The 18886-nt window shown below is 35.7% G+C and overlaps 1 protein-coding gene across 1 annotated transcript in view; it reads left to right on the top strand.

Moving 5' to 3' along the window:
* LRBA (LPS responsive beige-like anchor protein) overlaps positions 1 to 18886 on the top strand; it is a 600745-nt gene that overhangs the window by 430602 nt on the left and 151257 nt on the right. Inside the window, exons 33-34 of the mRNA XM_082652852.1 lie at positions 1735 to 1875; positions 2921 to 3040. Of these exons, the coding sequence (XP_082508978.1) occupies positions 1735 to 1875; positions 2921 to 3040 (261 nt within the window). The remainder of the gene's footprint in view (positions 1 to 1734; positions 1876 to 2920; positions 3041 to 18886) is intronic.

Here is an 18886-nt window from a genome sequence, read left to right as displayed (position 1 = left end):
GCATGGCTCAGTCTTCAGGGACAACAGCTAAAATACATTTGAAGGCATTCCAAATTGGTTCTGTAACAAAGATTTCTTGGAGTCACTTCCATCCTTAACTGGCATAAGTTTAGTAAATCAGATTTAACTCTTTTGTACAGAAACTAATGCTTTAAAAGATGGCATTTTAAATTGGTATACTGTGATACTGGTTTAAAATAATAATCAACTAAAGGTTTTTAAAAATTTGCTTGTAGAGTTAAAAAAAAGGGCTTAAAATAAAATGTTGATTAGAACCATCCTATTGAAACAGAATGAAAGGTACTAGAAATAAATGGCAGTTTTGAAAAAATAATTAACAATTTTAAGAAATATAGCCAAAATGATCATTTAAAATACTGCTTAAAATTACTTTTTAACATGAAAAGCTACTTAAAAACTAGTTTAACATTGCTTCATTTTCCATAGAATATTTCTGAATGCATCTGTTTTAAAACCAGTATTTTAAATTTCAGTTTAACGTTTTTTGCATAAATGATCAGATATTTTCTTTCTCATATAAATGAGTGACTGATAGGTTTTCATTAAAGAAAGTAATCTTACATTTTTTTTCAGTGAATTGGTACTTATATTTTAAATAAAGAGTAGAGATTTTCTAGAGATTAGAATGTTTTATGAGAATGAATTGTTACTTGTTTTTTAAGCCCTTAGACCCCTTTGAGAATCTTAGAATACTCTGCATGTCTTCCTGAAGAAAATTGTACATGTGCATAATCACATGAAATTTTGCTTACTGGTTAATGGAGTTCATGAATTCCCTGAATAACAACAGCAGCAGCAACAATAATGATACTAGCTAACATTTATTATGCTCTTATCTTATACCAACCAATGTTCTGGGGGCTTATAGGTTATTGTTTTATTCAAACTTTACCCCATTGTTAAAAGATAACCTTAAAAATAATAGCATTCATTGAATATTGTCAGGTATGGTTTGTCCCTCCATGTACTTACTCATTTTATTTTCCAAAACAACTTTCTGACTGGGTATTGTTGTCACTCCAGTAAACCCAGGCTCTTCATCACTTCGCTGTGCTGCTTTAGGGACCTCTGCTGTAAAGTATTATTGTACAAGCTCGTAATCTGTCTAATATTCTATTCATGTTACACATTTAAAAAAAATTTCATGCCGGCATGTTTTTATCTTTTAAATTTTGGTTTTACTCATACTATTAGAAATTTCTAGATTTACATTTAATCCCTTTTTCACACAATCTCCTCCTTGCACTCCTTCTCCCCCACCCTCGCCCCCTGCCAAATTTTGTTGCATTGTCTTCTCACAATCTATGATATGTTAATCCTTTAGCTTCAAGATTCTGTTTCTGGTTGTCGCTTCTAAGGACTAAAGAGGATTTTATAGATGCTTTCCAAAGTATCATATAACTAATATTCACTTCATGTAATTATCTTCATGAAAATGCTTGTTATGGGCTGATTAAAGACCTTTATTCAACAGAAACTAGACTTATTGAGAAATGACAGGTTTCTCCATTTACTTATATGTGTATATTTAATGTGCATTGAAAAATAAATTTATATTTCAATCCACTCTCTGACTGTAACACTGCTTTAATTTGAATAGTATGTATTTTTAATTCACTTTCACACTTGCTGATGAGATAATATTTGAAGAGAGAAAGAAATAAAGGACGATTGTATTTATGTGTTCTTGTTTCTTCTCCTCCCCGTTGGCAGCCAATAGGAGCTTTGAATCCAAAAAGAGCAGCATTCTTTGCAGAGCGTTATGAATCCTGGGAAGACGATCAAGTTCCAAAGTTCCACTATGGCACTCATTACTCAACTGCAAGTTTTGTTCTTGCATGGCTGCTAAGAATAGTAAGTTCAATTTGAATAATAAACCATGAATAAGTAAATTCAATGTTGTGGAGAATATGCATTGATTAAAAATCATCAGCATCTTTTTTGAATGGTGAAATTTTTTTCAGTGATTGAGACTCTACCTATATAAGTATCTCTTTATCCCATTTGGGCTGTATTTTATAACACGTTACTGTAGAATGGCCATAAAAATGTTTCACCTGGAATTGCGTGAATTTTTTTCCTTAAATTTGCCTCTTCAAGTCTTTGATATCTTACCAGACTCTAAATTGTAACATATGTTATTTTCCAATGTAGTCTATTAAAATAAGAACTAAATAAGATTCCCTTAACACAGACATATATTCATATATTTTGGAAACTTCAGTTGCCCAAAATGGAATAAGGTGTGTTTGTAATTTACACCAAGACTGCTGTGTATTGATAACATATTGGTTAAACAAGAAATGTTTCTGTAAAATTGAAAGGTGATTCATCTACTAGAAAGTAATTTCTTTGGGAAAGCATTAGCAGCACATCATTAATTAAAGCTTGTTAGAGGGTACAGGCAGATATAAATCCTAGAGGTAATTTATAGTGCTTAGCTAATTTCAAGCAATTATCCACTAATATGTGTTTAAGTGTTCTTTAACTAAAAGGAGGCTTTTAAATCTTCCAAACATTTTTCTTTTCTTAATCATAAATTAAATATTGAGCCATAACAATAGGAAAATTACATATTGGACTGTTTCCCTGGACTGTGAAGCAAATGCAGTCTAATTTATGTCTGAATGTTATTAATAAATTGTTCTTGGAAAGGAAGAGAGTCTGAAAAATATTGAAGAGAGTCTGAAAAATACTAAATTTTGGAAATATTTCTTCTGAAACAAAAATAATATAAGAATATTAATGTAATAATTTAAGTATAATTCCCAGTCTATGCCTAGTACGTATTACTGGCTAATGTCTATTGGTAACTAAGTATTTAGATATAAAGATTTATAAAAACCACATTTTTATGCATGAGGGAATATATGGCTTTTTTAAATGGCTTATTTTTTAGGAACCCTTCACAACTTCTTTCCTAAATTTACAAGGAGGGAAATTTGATCATGCAGATCGAACTTTTTCATCGATTTCCAGAGCTTGGCGAAACAGTCAGCGTGATACATCTGATATTAAGGTACAGAAATACTTCATTTTACAATTATTATTGCCAATGTGTTTCTTATTGAATGGATGTTGATAATTTCTCTCTTGCAATACAGCCCTATTTACTAAAGATGAGCCTCAAAGGATGAGGCCTTAATTAAGTGGCCAATAACCATTATATAAGATTTCTCTCTCTTTCTCTCTCTACCTCCTGTGTCTGTCTGTTTCTGTCTGTCTGTCTCATCTCTCTCTCTTTAATTGTGGAACAGTTGTTTTCCTTCCTCCTTGGAATCCTTTTTAAAGGAAAAATGCAGTATTATGGATGTAAAGCAGCGTGCTTAATGGGATTCCAAACTCAATGAATAAAATTAATATAGTCACAAAAATACTGTGAGAAAGATCTCAGATGTTTAGTTTAATTCAACTTATTTCATTTTATTGATACTTTAGCAATCCCCTGTCTCTATTCTTAAGGTAATCATCTTTTACCTACTGCTGGTTCTAAATGCCTACCTGACTCTGCTCGTTATAGAATTGCTTTATTGTTGAGGGGAAATGAGTTCTTCTATCTATATATATGTTCAGTAGATCAAAAACTTTGCACAGTAGCTGATACAATACTTTTGCTTCTGCCCTCAAAAGTACTGTATTTTAGTTTTGTGACATAGTATCTGTTTCTTCACTGTTTAGATGCTGTTGAGTAAAACAAGATATGCCTGTGGTTGTGTCCTTAGGTGTCGTAAAGAGCTATGTCTTATACATAAATAATTATACTATATGGGAGAAAATGATAAGTACATATGAGAAATATTTGGGCTTGAAAGAGGAAAAGTTACATTACTAATGTTTATGTTACTATAGAGTACTTTAAAAAATTAATTAAAATTATAATTGTATCTTACTTTTAGTCATGATACATTACAGTCTATAAAAAGTGTTCACATACTTTATCTTACTGTAGAGTATAACATTGCTTATATCCAAGATATTTTATTGAAGATTCCATCATATGCATAAATAATCTCTTTTTTAAATTTTTTTTTTTGGGGGTGGGGGCTGTGTCAAGTCTTAGTTGCGGCATGCAGGATCTTTCATTGCAACGTGCAGGTTCTTCGTTGCATTGTATAGGCTTCCCTCTAGTTGTGGCGTGCGGGCTCCAGAGCGCACAGGCTCAGGAGCTGCAGCACGAGGGCTTAGTTGCTCCGTGGCATGTGGAACTTTAGTCCCCAACCAGGGATTGAACTGGCGTCCCCTGCATTGCAAGATGGACTCTGAATCACTGGACCACCAGGGAAGTCCCCAGAAATAATCTTTTATATTGGAACATCTATAGGAATTTTTGATAGCACAAATAATGTACTCTGAAATACTCTTGAAATTATCATATCCCTTAAGAATCATCAGTAGATAATTTTGAAATGGATAATTAGATAACAGTAAATCAGAATAGTTAACAGATTTAATAATGGTTTCTACTTCTAATCTCAAAGCTATTTCTTTACTTACTTTAAACCTTTTGAGAAGTCATAAGAGATATGCACATAGGAAAACATTGATAAGACTTTTTGTTATCAAATTGAAGACATGAAAAAAAAATTTTAATTTCTAAGTTCCTTTTTTTTTTTTTTTTTTTGGCGGTACGCGGGCCTCTCACCTCCACGGCCCCTCCCGTTGTGGAGCACAGGCTCCGGACGTGCAGGCCCAGCGGCCATGGCCCACAGGCCCAGCCGCTCCGAGGCACGTGGGATCCTTCCGGACCAGGGCACTAACCCGTGTCCCCTGCATCGTCAGGCGCACTCTCAACCACTGCACCACCAGGGAAGCCCCTAAATTCCTTTGTTTTTTAAGTGTCTCAGGACCAAGTTATAACCTCATACTTAAGTTTGGTAATAGAAGTGTAAACAAGAACAAAATTGTGAATTTGAATTTTTTTCTGCTCTCTAATAGAGAGGTAGTGTATATCTTCAAATTTCTACCTCTCTGTATTAGACATTCCCACTTAATGCTTTGTTGGACGGGAGATACATGTGATAGATAGATCCTTGTAATTTTGTTGTCTCTTTTTCCTAAATCTCCTCCTTTTTCTCTCAAGATTCTTTAATTAGCACATGTCTGGTTCCATTTCTCCAAACATTTCCTTCAAAATACCCCACTTGTAAAAAAAAATAAAAAATAAACCCACACAAAACAGCTACAGCATTAAAAAATAAAACCCCCAAAACCCCATATGAACTTTACCTTTCTCATTCCTTATTTTTCTCATTACTCTTGTTTCTTCACAAATAAAGACTCAAATCCATCTCACTTCCCTTTGAATGCCTCAGCAGATTTTGATAAAAACAGCCCCAATTACTAAACCAATACTAGAGTTTTAGTTCTTGTTATTGTGCTACTTAATTTCTAGCTTCCTAGCCTAGTTATATAGGGCATCTAAATGAAGAAGTAGAGTACAAAGTTAAGGCAAAAGTTAAAAGAAAAATAAAAGAATTAAAAATTCCAAGTGTCAAGTTGATTGGAGCCTGCTTAGAGATACAGCTTTATTTTTTTTATTTTTATTTTTTTTGCGGTACGCGGCCTCTCCCTGTTGTGGCCTCTCCCATTGCAGAGCACAGGCTCTGGACGCGCAGGCCCAGCGGCCATGGCCCACGGGCCTAGCCGCTCTGAGGCATGTGGGATCCTCCCGGACCAGGGCACGAACCCATGTCCCCTGCGTCGGCAGGCAGACTCTCAACCACTGTGCCAGGGAAGCCCAGATACTGCTTTATTCTTAAATACCATTTCATTATGTTCAGAGGCACAGAAATTTTCTTCAGGACTAACTTGGATGAAACCCACTTGCTCTTCTAACCAATATGTATATTTTCCTAATTTTCTTTTTTTTTTTTTAAACCACAAAATATCTGTAAGTTGAATAGGACATTGATAAATTACTCCATTTTCTATATTAATAACCCGGTAATTTGGACCCTACAACTGAGTGAACACTTTGAAAAGTATATAATACATGGTTACACAGGCTATAGGCTATTTAAAGAGCCTCCTTATAGTTGGTCGTTCTACAACTGAGGAGGGATTTAATCATGCCTTTTTTATTTTTTGATCTTGCCTCCTCATGTTACATTCTAACACTTTATAAAGCATGTTTAAATTATTATAATAATATAATGTATAAGAATGAATATATTAAGAAAGCACATTTAAATTACTATAATAAACATTTCATTGAGATATAACATTATATTTCAGATGGAATCATATTAATTATAGTCTGATCTTTATTTGTGTTGTCTTGTTAGAGTTTCTAGAAATACGAAGGAAAATGTTAAACAGTAGAGAGGGGATAGTGAAGTATGTGAGTGGTGGTAGGAATCACTTTACTGAGTGGCTTCTAAAGTATACGTTGCTAGATTAAGATGCATTCTCTAATGTTTTCATGACATTTTACAAAAATGAAATATTGTTAGGTAGATAGAAGATTTATTTAAATTACTTTTTCAGGGAAATTCTCTGGCAGTCCAGTGGTTAAGACCCTGCACTTTCACTGGCGAGGGTACAAGTTCAGTCCCTAGTGGGGGAAATAAGATCCCGCAAGTTGCACAGCGCAGGCAAAAAAAATAATTAATTAATTAATTAACTAATTTTTTGGAAAAAATAAGAATAAAATAACATTTCTAGTACTTAACTTTTTTTGCTAAAGGGGAACTGTCACTATAATATCTTAGGATCCCTATTTCTTGCATTCTGCTAATACTCAGAATAATTTTACTGAAAAAATATAAGTTATTCCTAAAAATAAAGGTTAAAATATTAATTATTTTTATTTCAGAGAAGAAAGAGACATTATCAGATTTCACTAAAGCAGTCTTTCATTTTTAGCATGATTTACCATTTTAAAATTGGGGGGTTCGTTTGTGTTTCGGTTCATCATTGGTGGTTCCATTTCAGGCCTGACCCTCAATGATGCTTTTTATTCTGTCTGGATAAAGAGTTCAGAAGTGTTGATCAGTTCTCTAACTAGGCTTACCACACTGTCCAATAGAAATGTAATGTCAACCATAATTACGATCACATATATAATTTTAGATTTTCTTGTCACATTTTAAAAAGTCAAAAGGACCATGTGAAACTGATTTTAAGAATATATTTAAACTGATATATCCAAAATATTTTTATTTCAGCATGTAATCAATATAAAATTATTAATTGGATATTTTACATTCTTTTTTTTTAATATTAAGGCTTTGAGAGCTGGTGTGTATCTTATATTTACAACAGGTCTCTTCTCAGACTAGCCACATTTCAATTGTTTAATAGCCACTTGTGGCTAATGGCTACTGCATTTGGCAGTGCAGACTTAGGGCATTGTTTTGGCATCACACCAAGGGATAGCTTTCTGCTTATGGAAGGAAGAATGCCTTCTTGCTCTTTGAGCAACGATGTTCCTGATGTTGTACTCCATCTAAATATGAACTGACAGGTAGTAGCAATAATAGCTAGTCTTGAGGACTGAAATAGAAAGTGCTAAAATTGGGTTGGAGAATCATCACTGTGATAAGTAATATTTTAAAATCCCCCAGCAGAAAACTGGACAGCTACATGTAAAAGAATGAAATTAGAACACTCCCTCACACCGTATACAAAAATAAACTCAAAATGGATTAAAGACCTAAATGTAAGGCCAAACAGTATAAAACTCTTAGAGGAAAACATAGGCAGAACACTCTATGATATAAATCACAGCAAGATCCTTATTGACCCACCTCCTAGAGAAATAGAAATAAAAACAAAAATAAACAAATGGAACCTAATTAAACTTAAAAGCTTTTGCAAGGAACTTCCCTGGTGGCGCAGTGGTTAAGAATCCACCTGCCAATGCAGGGGACATGGGTTCGATCCCTGGTCTGGGAAGATCCCACATGCCGCGGAGCAACTAAGTCCATGTGCCACAAGAACTGAGCCTGTGCTCCAGAGCCCCTGAGCCCCAACTACTGAGCCCATGTGCCACAACTACTGAAGCCTGCACACCTAGAGCCCGTGCTCCTCAACAAGAGAAGCCACCGCAATAAGAAGCCTGCGCATCGCAATGAAGAGTAGCTCCTGCTCACCACAACTAGAGAAAGCCCGCATGCAGCAACGAAGACTCAACACAGCCATAAATAAATAAAAAAATAAATAAACTTATTTATTTTAGAAAAAGCTTTTGCACAGCAGAGGAAACCATAAACAAGATGAAAAGACAACCTTCAGAATGGGAGAAAATATTTGCAAACAAAGAAACTGACAAAGGATTAATCTCCAAAATGTAGAAGTGCTCATGCAGCTCAATATCAAAAAAACAAACAATGCAATCCAAAAATGGGCAGAAGACCTAAACAGACATTTCTCCAAAGAAATACCAATTGCCAACAAACACATGAAAGGATGCTCAATATCACTAATCATTAGAGAAATGCAAATCAGAACTACAATGAGGTATCACCTCATACCAGTCAGAATGGCCATCATCCAAAAATCTACAAACAGTAAATGCTGGAGAGGGTGTGGAGAAAAGGGAACCCTCTTGCACTGTTGGTAGGAATGTAAATTGACACAGCCACTATGGAGAACAGTATGGAGGTTCCTTAAAAAACTAAAAATAGAACTACCATATGACCCAGCAATCCCACTACTGGGCATATACCCTGAGAAAACCATAATTCAAAAAGAGTCATGTACCACAATGTTCATTACAGCACTATTTACAATAGCCAGGACATGGCAGCAACCTAAGTGTCCATCGACAGATGAATGGATAAAGAAGATGTGGCATGTATATACAATGGAATATTACTGAGCCCTAAAAAATGAAATTGAGTTATTTGTAGTGAGGTGGATGGACTTAGAGTCTGTCATACAGAGTGAAGTAAGTCAGAAAGAGAAAAACAAATACCGTATGCTAACACATATATATGGAATCTTAAAAAAAGAAATGGTTCTGACAAACCTGGGGCAGGGCAGGAGTAAAGATGCAGACATAGAGAATGGACTTGAGGACACGGGGAAGGGGAAGGGTAAGCTGGGACGAAGTGAGAAAGTAGCATTGACATACATACACTACCAAATGTAGAATAGATAGCTAGTGGGAAGCAGCCACGTAGCACAGGGCGATAAGCTCATTGCTTTGTGACCACTTAGAGGGGTGGGATAGGGAGGGTAAGAGAGAGACGAAAGAGGGAGGGAATATGGGGATATATGTATACATATAGCTTTGTATACAGTATGTATATGTATACGTATAGTATATATGTATATACATACATATACATATACATATAGTATGTATATGTATACATATAGTGCTTTGTTGTACAGCACTAACACAACATTGTAAAGCAATTATACTCCAGTAAAGATGTTAAAAAAAAGAAAGAAAAGGGTGGTTATCGTAGGTCACGCTGATGCTGTGCTTCAAAGAAGTCCCACATCCCTTGATGCAACCCTATCCATTTTAAAAATACAGATACCCAATTCTTTCTCAAAAAAAAAAATCCCCCAGCAAACTCTGTTTCAAGTTTTAAAAAAATCTTTTAAGTTTAGAAACTGAGGTACAAAATAGATTACTGTCTTCAGCCTGAACCATCATAACCAAATCTTGTGGAACAAATCAGACTCATAAAGCTTGAATGAATTTCATAAGGCAGTCACATGTAAATATTAGGCAAATATCTAAGCTTTTCTAGGCAGTTCATTGTTACTGATTCCCCAGCCCCCCAGCTCCCCGTTGAGGCACCAGGCAGCACACACGTTTTCAGGTACCGTTAGTGTCAATAAATTTAATCTAATGATTAAATAGAATCTGATTTGCTGCAGTTTAAACTTTTTTCCTTCTCTCCTATAGAAGTGATTAACAAATCAGGATCTGAGAGTGGAAAGAGTCATAAATGTCAGCTCGGTTCATTATTTTAGAAAGGGGGCAGTAGTGAATGGATCTTCTACATTCTTTATGTCTTTTACATGGAGATTGTTGGAGAACTGTACTTCTCTAGAAGCTTGGAATTTAGTACAAAAATATTTTTTAAAATAACCTGCGCTAAAAATAAACTTAGGGTAACAAGTTTGGTGGAATCCTGAGATAGCATTTAATTTTTAAAGTTTTTATTTTAATTGAGTTTACGCACAATCAGGCCCTGGTTGTGATACAGCATCAAATGAGACAGAGCATTGCCTTCAGTGAACATTTGCGGTAAATGGGGTACTGACGATAAAAGCATTCCAGCAATTCAGTATAATAAAGGATCTGTGGCTCATAGCTACAAGATCTGAAATGAGGAGAAGGGAGAGGAAAGAGGCAATTCAGAGCCTATCATGGGGTGCCTTATAAGCTTCAGTAAGGAGGTTGGACTTTATCCTGGGGGCAGTGGGGATATACTGGAAAGGTCAAAGCAGAGGGGATTTTGTGGTTTTAAGTGACCGCTGTGATCGGTGTTTGTATTACACTGAGCAGGAGTGGAAACAGTAAGTAAGCTGTTAAAGTAATGGGGTGAGAGGCAGTGGAGGCAGTGGTACTAGAGAAATGTGATGAATTTAAGACATATTTAAAAGGTAAGAACTGTTAGGATTTGCTGATTGATTTGTCTCCTAAGATGAGAGAGAAATTAAATTTGACTTGGACATGTACTTAGAGAACACAGAAGAAGAACAAGTTTAGTTAGGGCATGGGGATCTAGCTCCCTACCTTCAGGCAGAAAACTTCCTATGACAGGTGAATTCAAGTCCCCCCAAACACATTTAGTTAAGCCAGCATTTACTGATTATTTTATCATATGCAATACATAGTAGGGAGTTTTTGGGGTTAAAAGGGTAAGATAAACACAGTTCTTTACTTCACATATCTCCAGGTGAGAATGACACATATACATAAAACTATTTTTAATACAAGTTAGACAGCGCCAAGTGCTATAATAAGATATAAACAAAATGAAATGAGTTCTTCCTGGAGGAAGTGGGGTTGTGAATGACTTCACAGAGTAAGTGGTATTTGAGTTGTATCTTAAAGGATGCAAGGGAGCCTTCCACCTCCCAGATTTACATCTCTAGCATATACATTTATCCTGGTATCTGACTCGCTCCTTAGCATCTCCATTTTAGCATGTAAAATGTATCTCAAATTTAACACGTTCAGAACCAAATTCCTGATCTTCATTCCTTTAAACCTGCTCTTCTCACAGTCTTCCCTTTCTTAGTTAATGGCTTCTGAGTAAAAGCTGTTGCGAGTAAAAGCTGAAGTCCTTACAATGCAAGACCCTACAGCAACTACCCCTCCCCTCCATAATCCTGTTACGTCTTGAACTCTTTGTACCATTTGCCCTCTTGTCCACTCTGTTCTAGCCAAACAGGACCTCCTTGGTATTCCTCACAAACTCCAGGTATCTTCCCACCTCAGGGCCTTTGCTTTTACTTTTCTTTTCACCTGAAAAAGTCCTCCAGATATCCTTATGGATTCATTCCTTCAGCCATTTTAAGTCTTTACTCAAATGTCACCTTCTTAGGGAACCCTCTTGCACTGTTGGTGGGAATGTAAATTGATACAGCCACTGTGGAGAGCAGTATGGAGATTTCTTAAAAAACTAAAAATAGAATTACCATTTGACCCAGCAATCCCACTACTGGGCATATACCCAGAGAAAACCATAATTCAAAAAGACACACGCACCCCAGTGTTCATTGCAGCACTATTTACAATAGCCAGGACATGGAAGCAACCTAAGTGTCCATCGACAGACAAGTGGATAAAGATGTGGTACATATATACAATGGAATATTACTCAGCCATAAGGAGGAACGAAATAGTGCCATTTGCAGAGTCATGGATAGACCTAGAGACTGTCATACAGAGTGAAGTAAGTCAGAAAGAGGAAAACAAATATAGTATAATATCGATTATATGTAGAATCTAAAAAAAAATGGTACAGATGAACTTTCTTGCAAAGCAGAAATAGAGACACAGATGTAGAGAACAAACATATGGATGGATACCAAGGGGGAAGGAGGGTGGGATGAATTGGGAGATTGGGATTGACATGTATACACTGATGTGTATAAAATTGATAACTAATAAGAACCTGCTGTATAAAAAAAGAAATAAAATAAAATTCAAAAAAAAAGTCACCTTCTTAGTAAGGCCTTCTCTGTCCTCTTTCTTTAAAAGTACATGCCTCATCCCATGCACTTTAACTGACTTCTCAATTTCAGTTTTCTTCATATCACTCACCATCCAACATACATGTTTCTATTTATTTATTATTTATGTCTTATCCCACTGGAACATTAGCTCCATGACAGCATGAATTTGGACTGTTTTGCTCATTGGTTTATTCCTAGAGCTTAAAACAGTACCTGGAACACAGTAGCCACTAAAACATTTATTAAATTAATGCTTTGATTAAATATAGAAGAGTATTCTGAGCAAAGAAAATGACATGAACAAAATTCAGAGAAAAGGCTTAGCACATTGGGGAATGCTTATTGGTCTGCTTGTTGGTCTTATGTGCTTGGTGTGTAGGAAACATAGAGAAGGAAAAATACTGAAAGGCAGTTGTGGTCTAATATGAAGACCCTCAGTAATATTCTAAAGATATTTTTCAGTTCGCAGTCCGTGCAGTCTCTGGCACAGCTACTCAGCTCTACCACCGTAGCCCAAGAGTAGCCATAGACCATACCATATGTAAACAGATAAGTGTGACTGTGTTCCCGTAAAATTTCATTTACAAAAACAGGTGGCAGCGTTTTGGCCCCTGGGCTGTATTTTACCATCCCCTGCTATAGGCAATGAGGATCCATTTAAGATTTTGTACTAATTGGCTCTATTATTTAAAAAAAAAAAAAAAAGGCGCTTTGGCAGCGGTATGGAAAGTACTGGGAATGGGGAAGAGAGATGAGAGCTGGAGGTAGGGAGAAATTTTAGGAGTCTATGACAGTTAAAAGTAAAGACTCTAGGAGCCTCAACTAGTCAAAGAGCTAAGGGAATGACTCAAGAGGTGGGTTAAAAGTAATTCTCCAGGATTTGGCGCTTGGTTGACTGTAAAGGGATAGGAAGGCATAAAGATGATTCTTTAGATTGGGTGCCTAGATAAATGATGATGCTGTGAATTATAATGAAGCTGGTATGTAGACCAAATGTGTGAATTCAGTTTTTGACACATTGATATATTTTCAGAATAACCAGGATATTATCACCTACTAGTTGAAAATTCAAACCTAAGCTTCAGAATAGTGGCATAGGCATGTAGGGTAAGAAGAAATATTAGGCGATACTTATCTTGAACTCCTCAAAACGGTTGTCTAGTCTCTTGATCTCCACTTTTTCAGCTCCCATCATCTCCCAAGCCCACTCGAATCAAGCTTTCTTCTCCACCATGTTATCGAAATCAGTCTTGTCAGAGTCATTGATGAACAATTTCCATGTTGTCAAATGCAAATTTTCAGTTCTCATGGTACTTGATCTGTCAGCATTATTGACACAATTAATTTATCCATTTTCCTTGTAACATTTTCTTCACTTGGTGAAGGAGCCATCTTCTGGCTATCTCTTTGCCTTTTTTTCAGTCTCCTTTACTGGATTATCTTGTTTTCATACCCTAAATTGCTGGAGTACCTTTCGGCTTCATCTTTAGATTTCTTCTAGTGTCAACACTTGCTCCCTAGGTGATCACACCTTACCTCGTGGCTCTCCCCTGAATTCTAGAGCTATACAGGTAGCTCCCTTTGAGCTAGATGTACGTTTACAGGCATTTTAAACTGAACATGTCCAATATCAAACTCTGTCTTTCCCTCTTACCCTCCTCTCTACCCTAAGGAAAAAGTCCTGCTCAGTACTTGCATTTTCCATCTCAGTGAAAGACAGCACTGTTTATCCAGTTTGCTCAGACCTTTAGAAAACTTGGAATCTTTGATTCCTCCCTATCACATACACCTCACTGCTCATCTTATTAACCTTCAGAATATGTCTAGAATCTGACCAGTTATCACCACGTCCATCACGAGGGCCCTGGCCCAATTTATATTGTAAATCAGATCATATCCGTGTGCTCACATCCATCCAGTGCCTACTCATCTAGCTTAGAGCAAAATTCAGGTTCTTAATGTAGCCACTGAGGCCCTGTGTTACCCGGTTGCCTCTTTGATGACACATCTCTTTTACTCTCCTGCAGCCTCACTTGCCTTTGTTGTGGTTCCTTTTCAAAAATGCCAAGCCCAGGAGTTCCCTGGCATTTCAGTGGTTAGGAGGCTGCGCTTTCATTGCCGTTGGCCCAAGTTCGATCCCTGGTTGGGGAACTAAGTTCCCGCAAGCCGCACGGCATGGCCAAAAAATAAATGCCAAGCCCACTCTTGTTTTGGTGGCTTTGTGTATTACGTTGTCTCTGCCTGAACCACTTTCCCCTAGATAATGCTTCGTTCATTCCATTTTTTTCATTCAGGTCTTTGCTCAAATGTCACCTCCTCAGAGTGGACTTCCCTGGACACCCTCTCTAAAATAACACTGCCCAACTCCCATCGTTCTCTATCCCTTCATCTTTTTTTTTTTTAACATAATACTTGCCAGCATTTGACACAGTACATATATTCATTTGTTTATGTTATGTCTCCATAGCTACAGTTCTGTGAAGGTGGGGGCTTTGTGTGTCGTTCATTTGGTAACCTCAGCATTTAGAACATTTAGTTAGAAATCAATAAATATTGGTTGAAAGAATGAGCAGATATAAAGATATCGAGAAAAGAGGCATCAGTGAAAAAGCCTGGGAAAAACAGAGAGGTAATCTGAGGAGAAAAAGGAGAGTGTATGGCCATTTATGCCAGAAGGGCACAGCAAAATCCAATGGGAAGGTGCTCCAATGGGGCTACTAACATCTTGTATTTTAGGAAGGGGGCTTATCTCTCCACAAGACAACTGGTGGCTGGATGTCATCTGCTGACTAAGAGTTGTTAACGCTCTAATTTTCTACACTTTTACAATTAAGGCACATTGAGTTTTTACTGTTATAGCTTTACAAAAGAAGTCCATGTGGACATCCTGTCACTGATTATATCTTGGATATTCAATTTAAAACTCTGGGCTTCCCTGGTGGCGCAGTGGTTGAGAGTCCACCTGCCAATGCAGGGGACACGGGTTCATGCCCCGTCGGGAAGATCCCACATGCCGCAGAGCGGCTGGGCCTGTGAGCCATGGCCTCTGAGCCTGCGCGTCTGGAGCCTGTGCTCCGCAACGGGAGAGGCCACAACAGCGAGAGGCCCGCGTACCGCAAAAATAAAATAAAATAAAATAAAATAAAATAAAATAAAATCTATCTTATAATTTATTGTGTATCATTAGTGATGAATGTAAAATTTTATTGTTATGAAATCAGAAGGGTCAGTACAGCATAATCCATACTTAAAATTAAGTAAATAGAGTGCAATTAAATCCTAAGAATTTACTAAATAATATTTGAAAAATAAATGACTATCAGTAATATTACAAGAATTAGTTTTAGCTTTAAAAATTAACCCTTAAAGGTATTAAGTGTATACCTGTTTGTTAGAAGTAATAATAGAAAATAGAGATGATCAGAGAATAGTTCTATTTGTGTCTTGTGAGATTTGTTAAACATGAGACCTTTGACTTGCCCTCCACTACCTCAGAAATCCCAGGGGCTGTGATCTGAAGATAAGTTAGGTTTCTTTTTTCCTCTTTCAGCATGTCTTCTACCATAATACATTCCACAGATGCTGATAGCATCGCTTTAGAGCCATTTATAAGAAAATGTTTAGCTACAGTTAGTAGAACATAATTGCTGGACATTTATTTCTTGATGTATTTGTTAAGAGAAAAAGCTTAAATTAGGATGATTTGATAGTTTTATTTTCTTCATTTATTCTTCCTATTTTCAAACAAACTTTTAAATAATTCAGAATTTTTTAAATGCTAAAAGAAAGTAAAATTGAAATCTTACCCTTTTCTATCCATCCTTTGCACATTTCTGGCATATGTACTTCCCTCCCTCCCTCCCTTCCTTCCTTCCTCTTTACCTCCCTCCCTCCTTCTCTTTATCTCTCTTCATTCTCCCTCTGTCTTTCTCCCCCTCTTTTTTCTTTCTTCTCTCTCTTCCTCTCCCTCTTTCTCTCTCTTTCTTCTCTCTCTCTCTTTCTTTTTTGGTCAGTCCCTCTTCCACCCCCCGCCACACACACACAACCACATTAGAGTCAGCTCAAGCTGTCTTGCCGCTCTCTTAACAATGTAGAACACTCATACTCTAACTGAACTGTATATGTGTTCATCCTTGTTTTTATACATAACTTACAGATTTGTTAATTTAACCCTTTTTAACACTTTTCTTCTTCATGCATCCATAGGTTAAATGATGTACCCATGTACTATATTTTTTTTAGCTTTGAACTTTGTACTCTTTATGTCTACAATGAACCATTTCTTTTTCGTGTGTTCTTTGAGAAAAATTACTTGAAAAACTGAATATTTTTCTTCTTATGCTACTTACATAGTGGGCAGAAAAAAACGTTTTTTTAAAGCACTTAGAAAATGTTCCTATCTTCCTGAATTATAAAAATGTACATAGGTCAGCTGTAATTTGTTTTTTGACCTGGTGATCTTATATTTTTGTTCAGTGTAAAAATGTAGACTGTTCATTAATATATTTATAAATACTGATATTAACTGTTCTCCTCCATACTCATGTATTATACAAACTGTTCCAGAAAAGATTTAAGGTGGGCATTTTATTTATGTCTTCTCTTCTGGCAGTCACAGCTTACCCATTATTTGTATTATTAATGTCCATTATCTCTCCCCAAATTACAATTTCCTTGAAGATAGGAGTCTGAAACAGCAAAATGTTCAGCAAAGATGTCCAGTCCAAATTTAGAAGTGAAAAACATGTGTTGAAAGCAGGAGAGAACTATAAAGTATTGAGATTATTCATCATAAAGTGAGGCATGTTGAACAGTACTGTCATTGCTAATAAAAAATAAAGAAACTTGTTTTGAATGTGATAGCTATTTAGTAGGAACTATTAAGTCTCAAATATTTTGGTGGTCATATTTACTTTTACAAGTAAATTCTATTAAATTCCCTTAGGATTATGTTAAAAGCTTTTAAGAATGGCCACTATCAGTGAATTACCTGTTGACTTTAAGAATCGGGCAAGTTGAGTCTCTAATTTGGGATTGTTATCAAGGGCCACATTAATGATAATAATAATAGTAGTAGTAGTAGTGGTAGTAGTAACATCTTTTGTGCATGTAGAATTCTGTATTATCTCATTAGCCACACAACAACCCTGTGTTTTAGAAGAGGCGACTGAGGTAAGTAAGGGTTAGAAAAATTAAATTAAAAGCACGTGACCAGTAAGTTGAATAGATAAGACGCAAACCCAGTTATTCTCTTAACTGTATTAGATTGAGATAGATTATCTATTTGTTCGTTTGTAATCCATGATTTTTCTTTATTTTGAATTTGAAATGCAAGTTTAATATCTAAAACCATACAGTATTTATTTGATCTGTCTGGAAGCATTATAGATTATTTTTTCTTCTCCAATTTAAAAATTGCTGTTAACATTTCTTTTACTAAAGGAAGAAAATAGCATTTTATCTACTCGATAAGGAGAAACTAAATATCAATTTGAATACTTTCAGATATGCAGTCCATTTAAAATGACTTATAGGTTCAATTCAATTCTAATAACTTCCTAAAAGATTTTCTCATTTGTGGGCTAACAAAATAAATACTTGCAAGTTAATATGTATTAGAACATATACTTTTTAAAAATATATATTCATCAACTCTTTTCTTGTTCATTAAGAAAGTTTACTTTGGATTTTTTCCTTCATAAAATATACAGTTTTTCCAATGTAAAAAGCTAAAATTCTGCTTTCACATCTTTTTTTTTACCATCGGTATCCCCAAAGCAGTATACATTAAATTAGTTACCTTGCTATCATGCTTATGTTTGACTTGTCAGGATTTCATATTTTAGTAAAAATAAAATAAAAATTTAACTTGAGCTCTGAAGTAGCATCTTGGTTTTTATTTCAGGTTTTATTATCTTGTTTCTTTGGATTAATAGACTAGTATTTGGCATGATTACCCAGGTATTATTGAAGTGATGGTTTTAGTTCAGTGGATAGAATTGGTGACTATTAGAAGGTGAATCATACAGCCTTGCTGCAGAGGCCATTCATATCAATGGGGATCATACCTTAGAAAAGAAAACTAAAGCATATGTGTGGTCACAACCAATCCTTGTCATTATGCCATGAAAGCCTTGGGATTTGTGATCAAAGCAATGGGCTTATCCTGAACTGTGGTATAACCTCTGGTTGAACCTTTCAAATTTTTATTTTAGGAGATGATACACTACATTTTGACCATGTTACTTACCTCTAAGACCTGATGGCCTAATTAAGTGATAGTGATTAAAATTATTGTCAGCAAGTCAGAAGAAAATATGAATTGTAAATATCTCTGTCCTCTGTCAGTGTTGTTTATTTATCATTTTCCCCTGATGTTTTAAAGAATTGCTGAACATGTGTTTTTTATCCAGAGCTGAATGTTCTGTTCTGATGAATATAAAACATACTTCACTTTGTAAATGTACATTAGAAGTATTAGAAAGACATAATCTTTGACTCTATCACTAAATTTCATCTGTCAAAGGAGGTAATTCTGAACTATAATATTTGGTGTTATATCAAGGCATAGTTCTTAGAAAGATGCTTTTAGGATTAAGACGGAATTCTGCTTATAACTTGAGTGTCACTATCATCCATAGTAAAATTCAGGCAGTATATATACTTATTTATCTTTTTGTTTACATGTTGGTGTACCTCAGTTGCGTTCAGTATG

This window comes from Grampus griseus (assembly GCF_964374135.1).
Source record: "Grampus griseus genome assembly, chromosome: 4".
NCBI lineage: Eukaryota > Metazoa > Chordata > Mammalia > Artiodactyla > Delphinidae > Grampus > Grampus griseus.
Note: the sequence above shows the minus strand (reverse complement) of the source record. Positions and strands in the feature narration are given on the sequence as shown.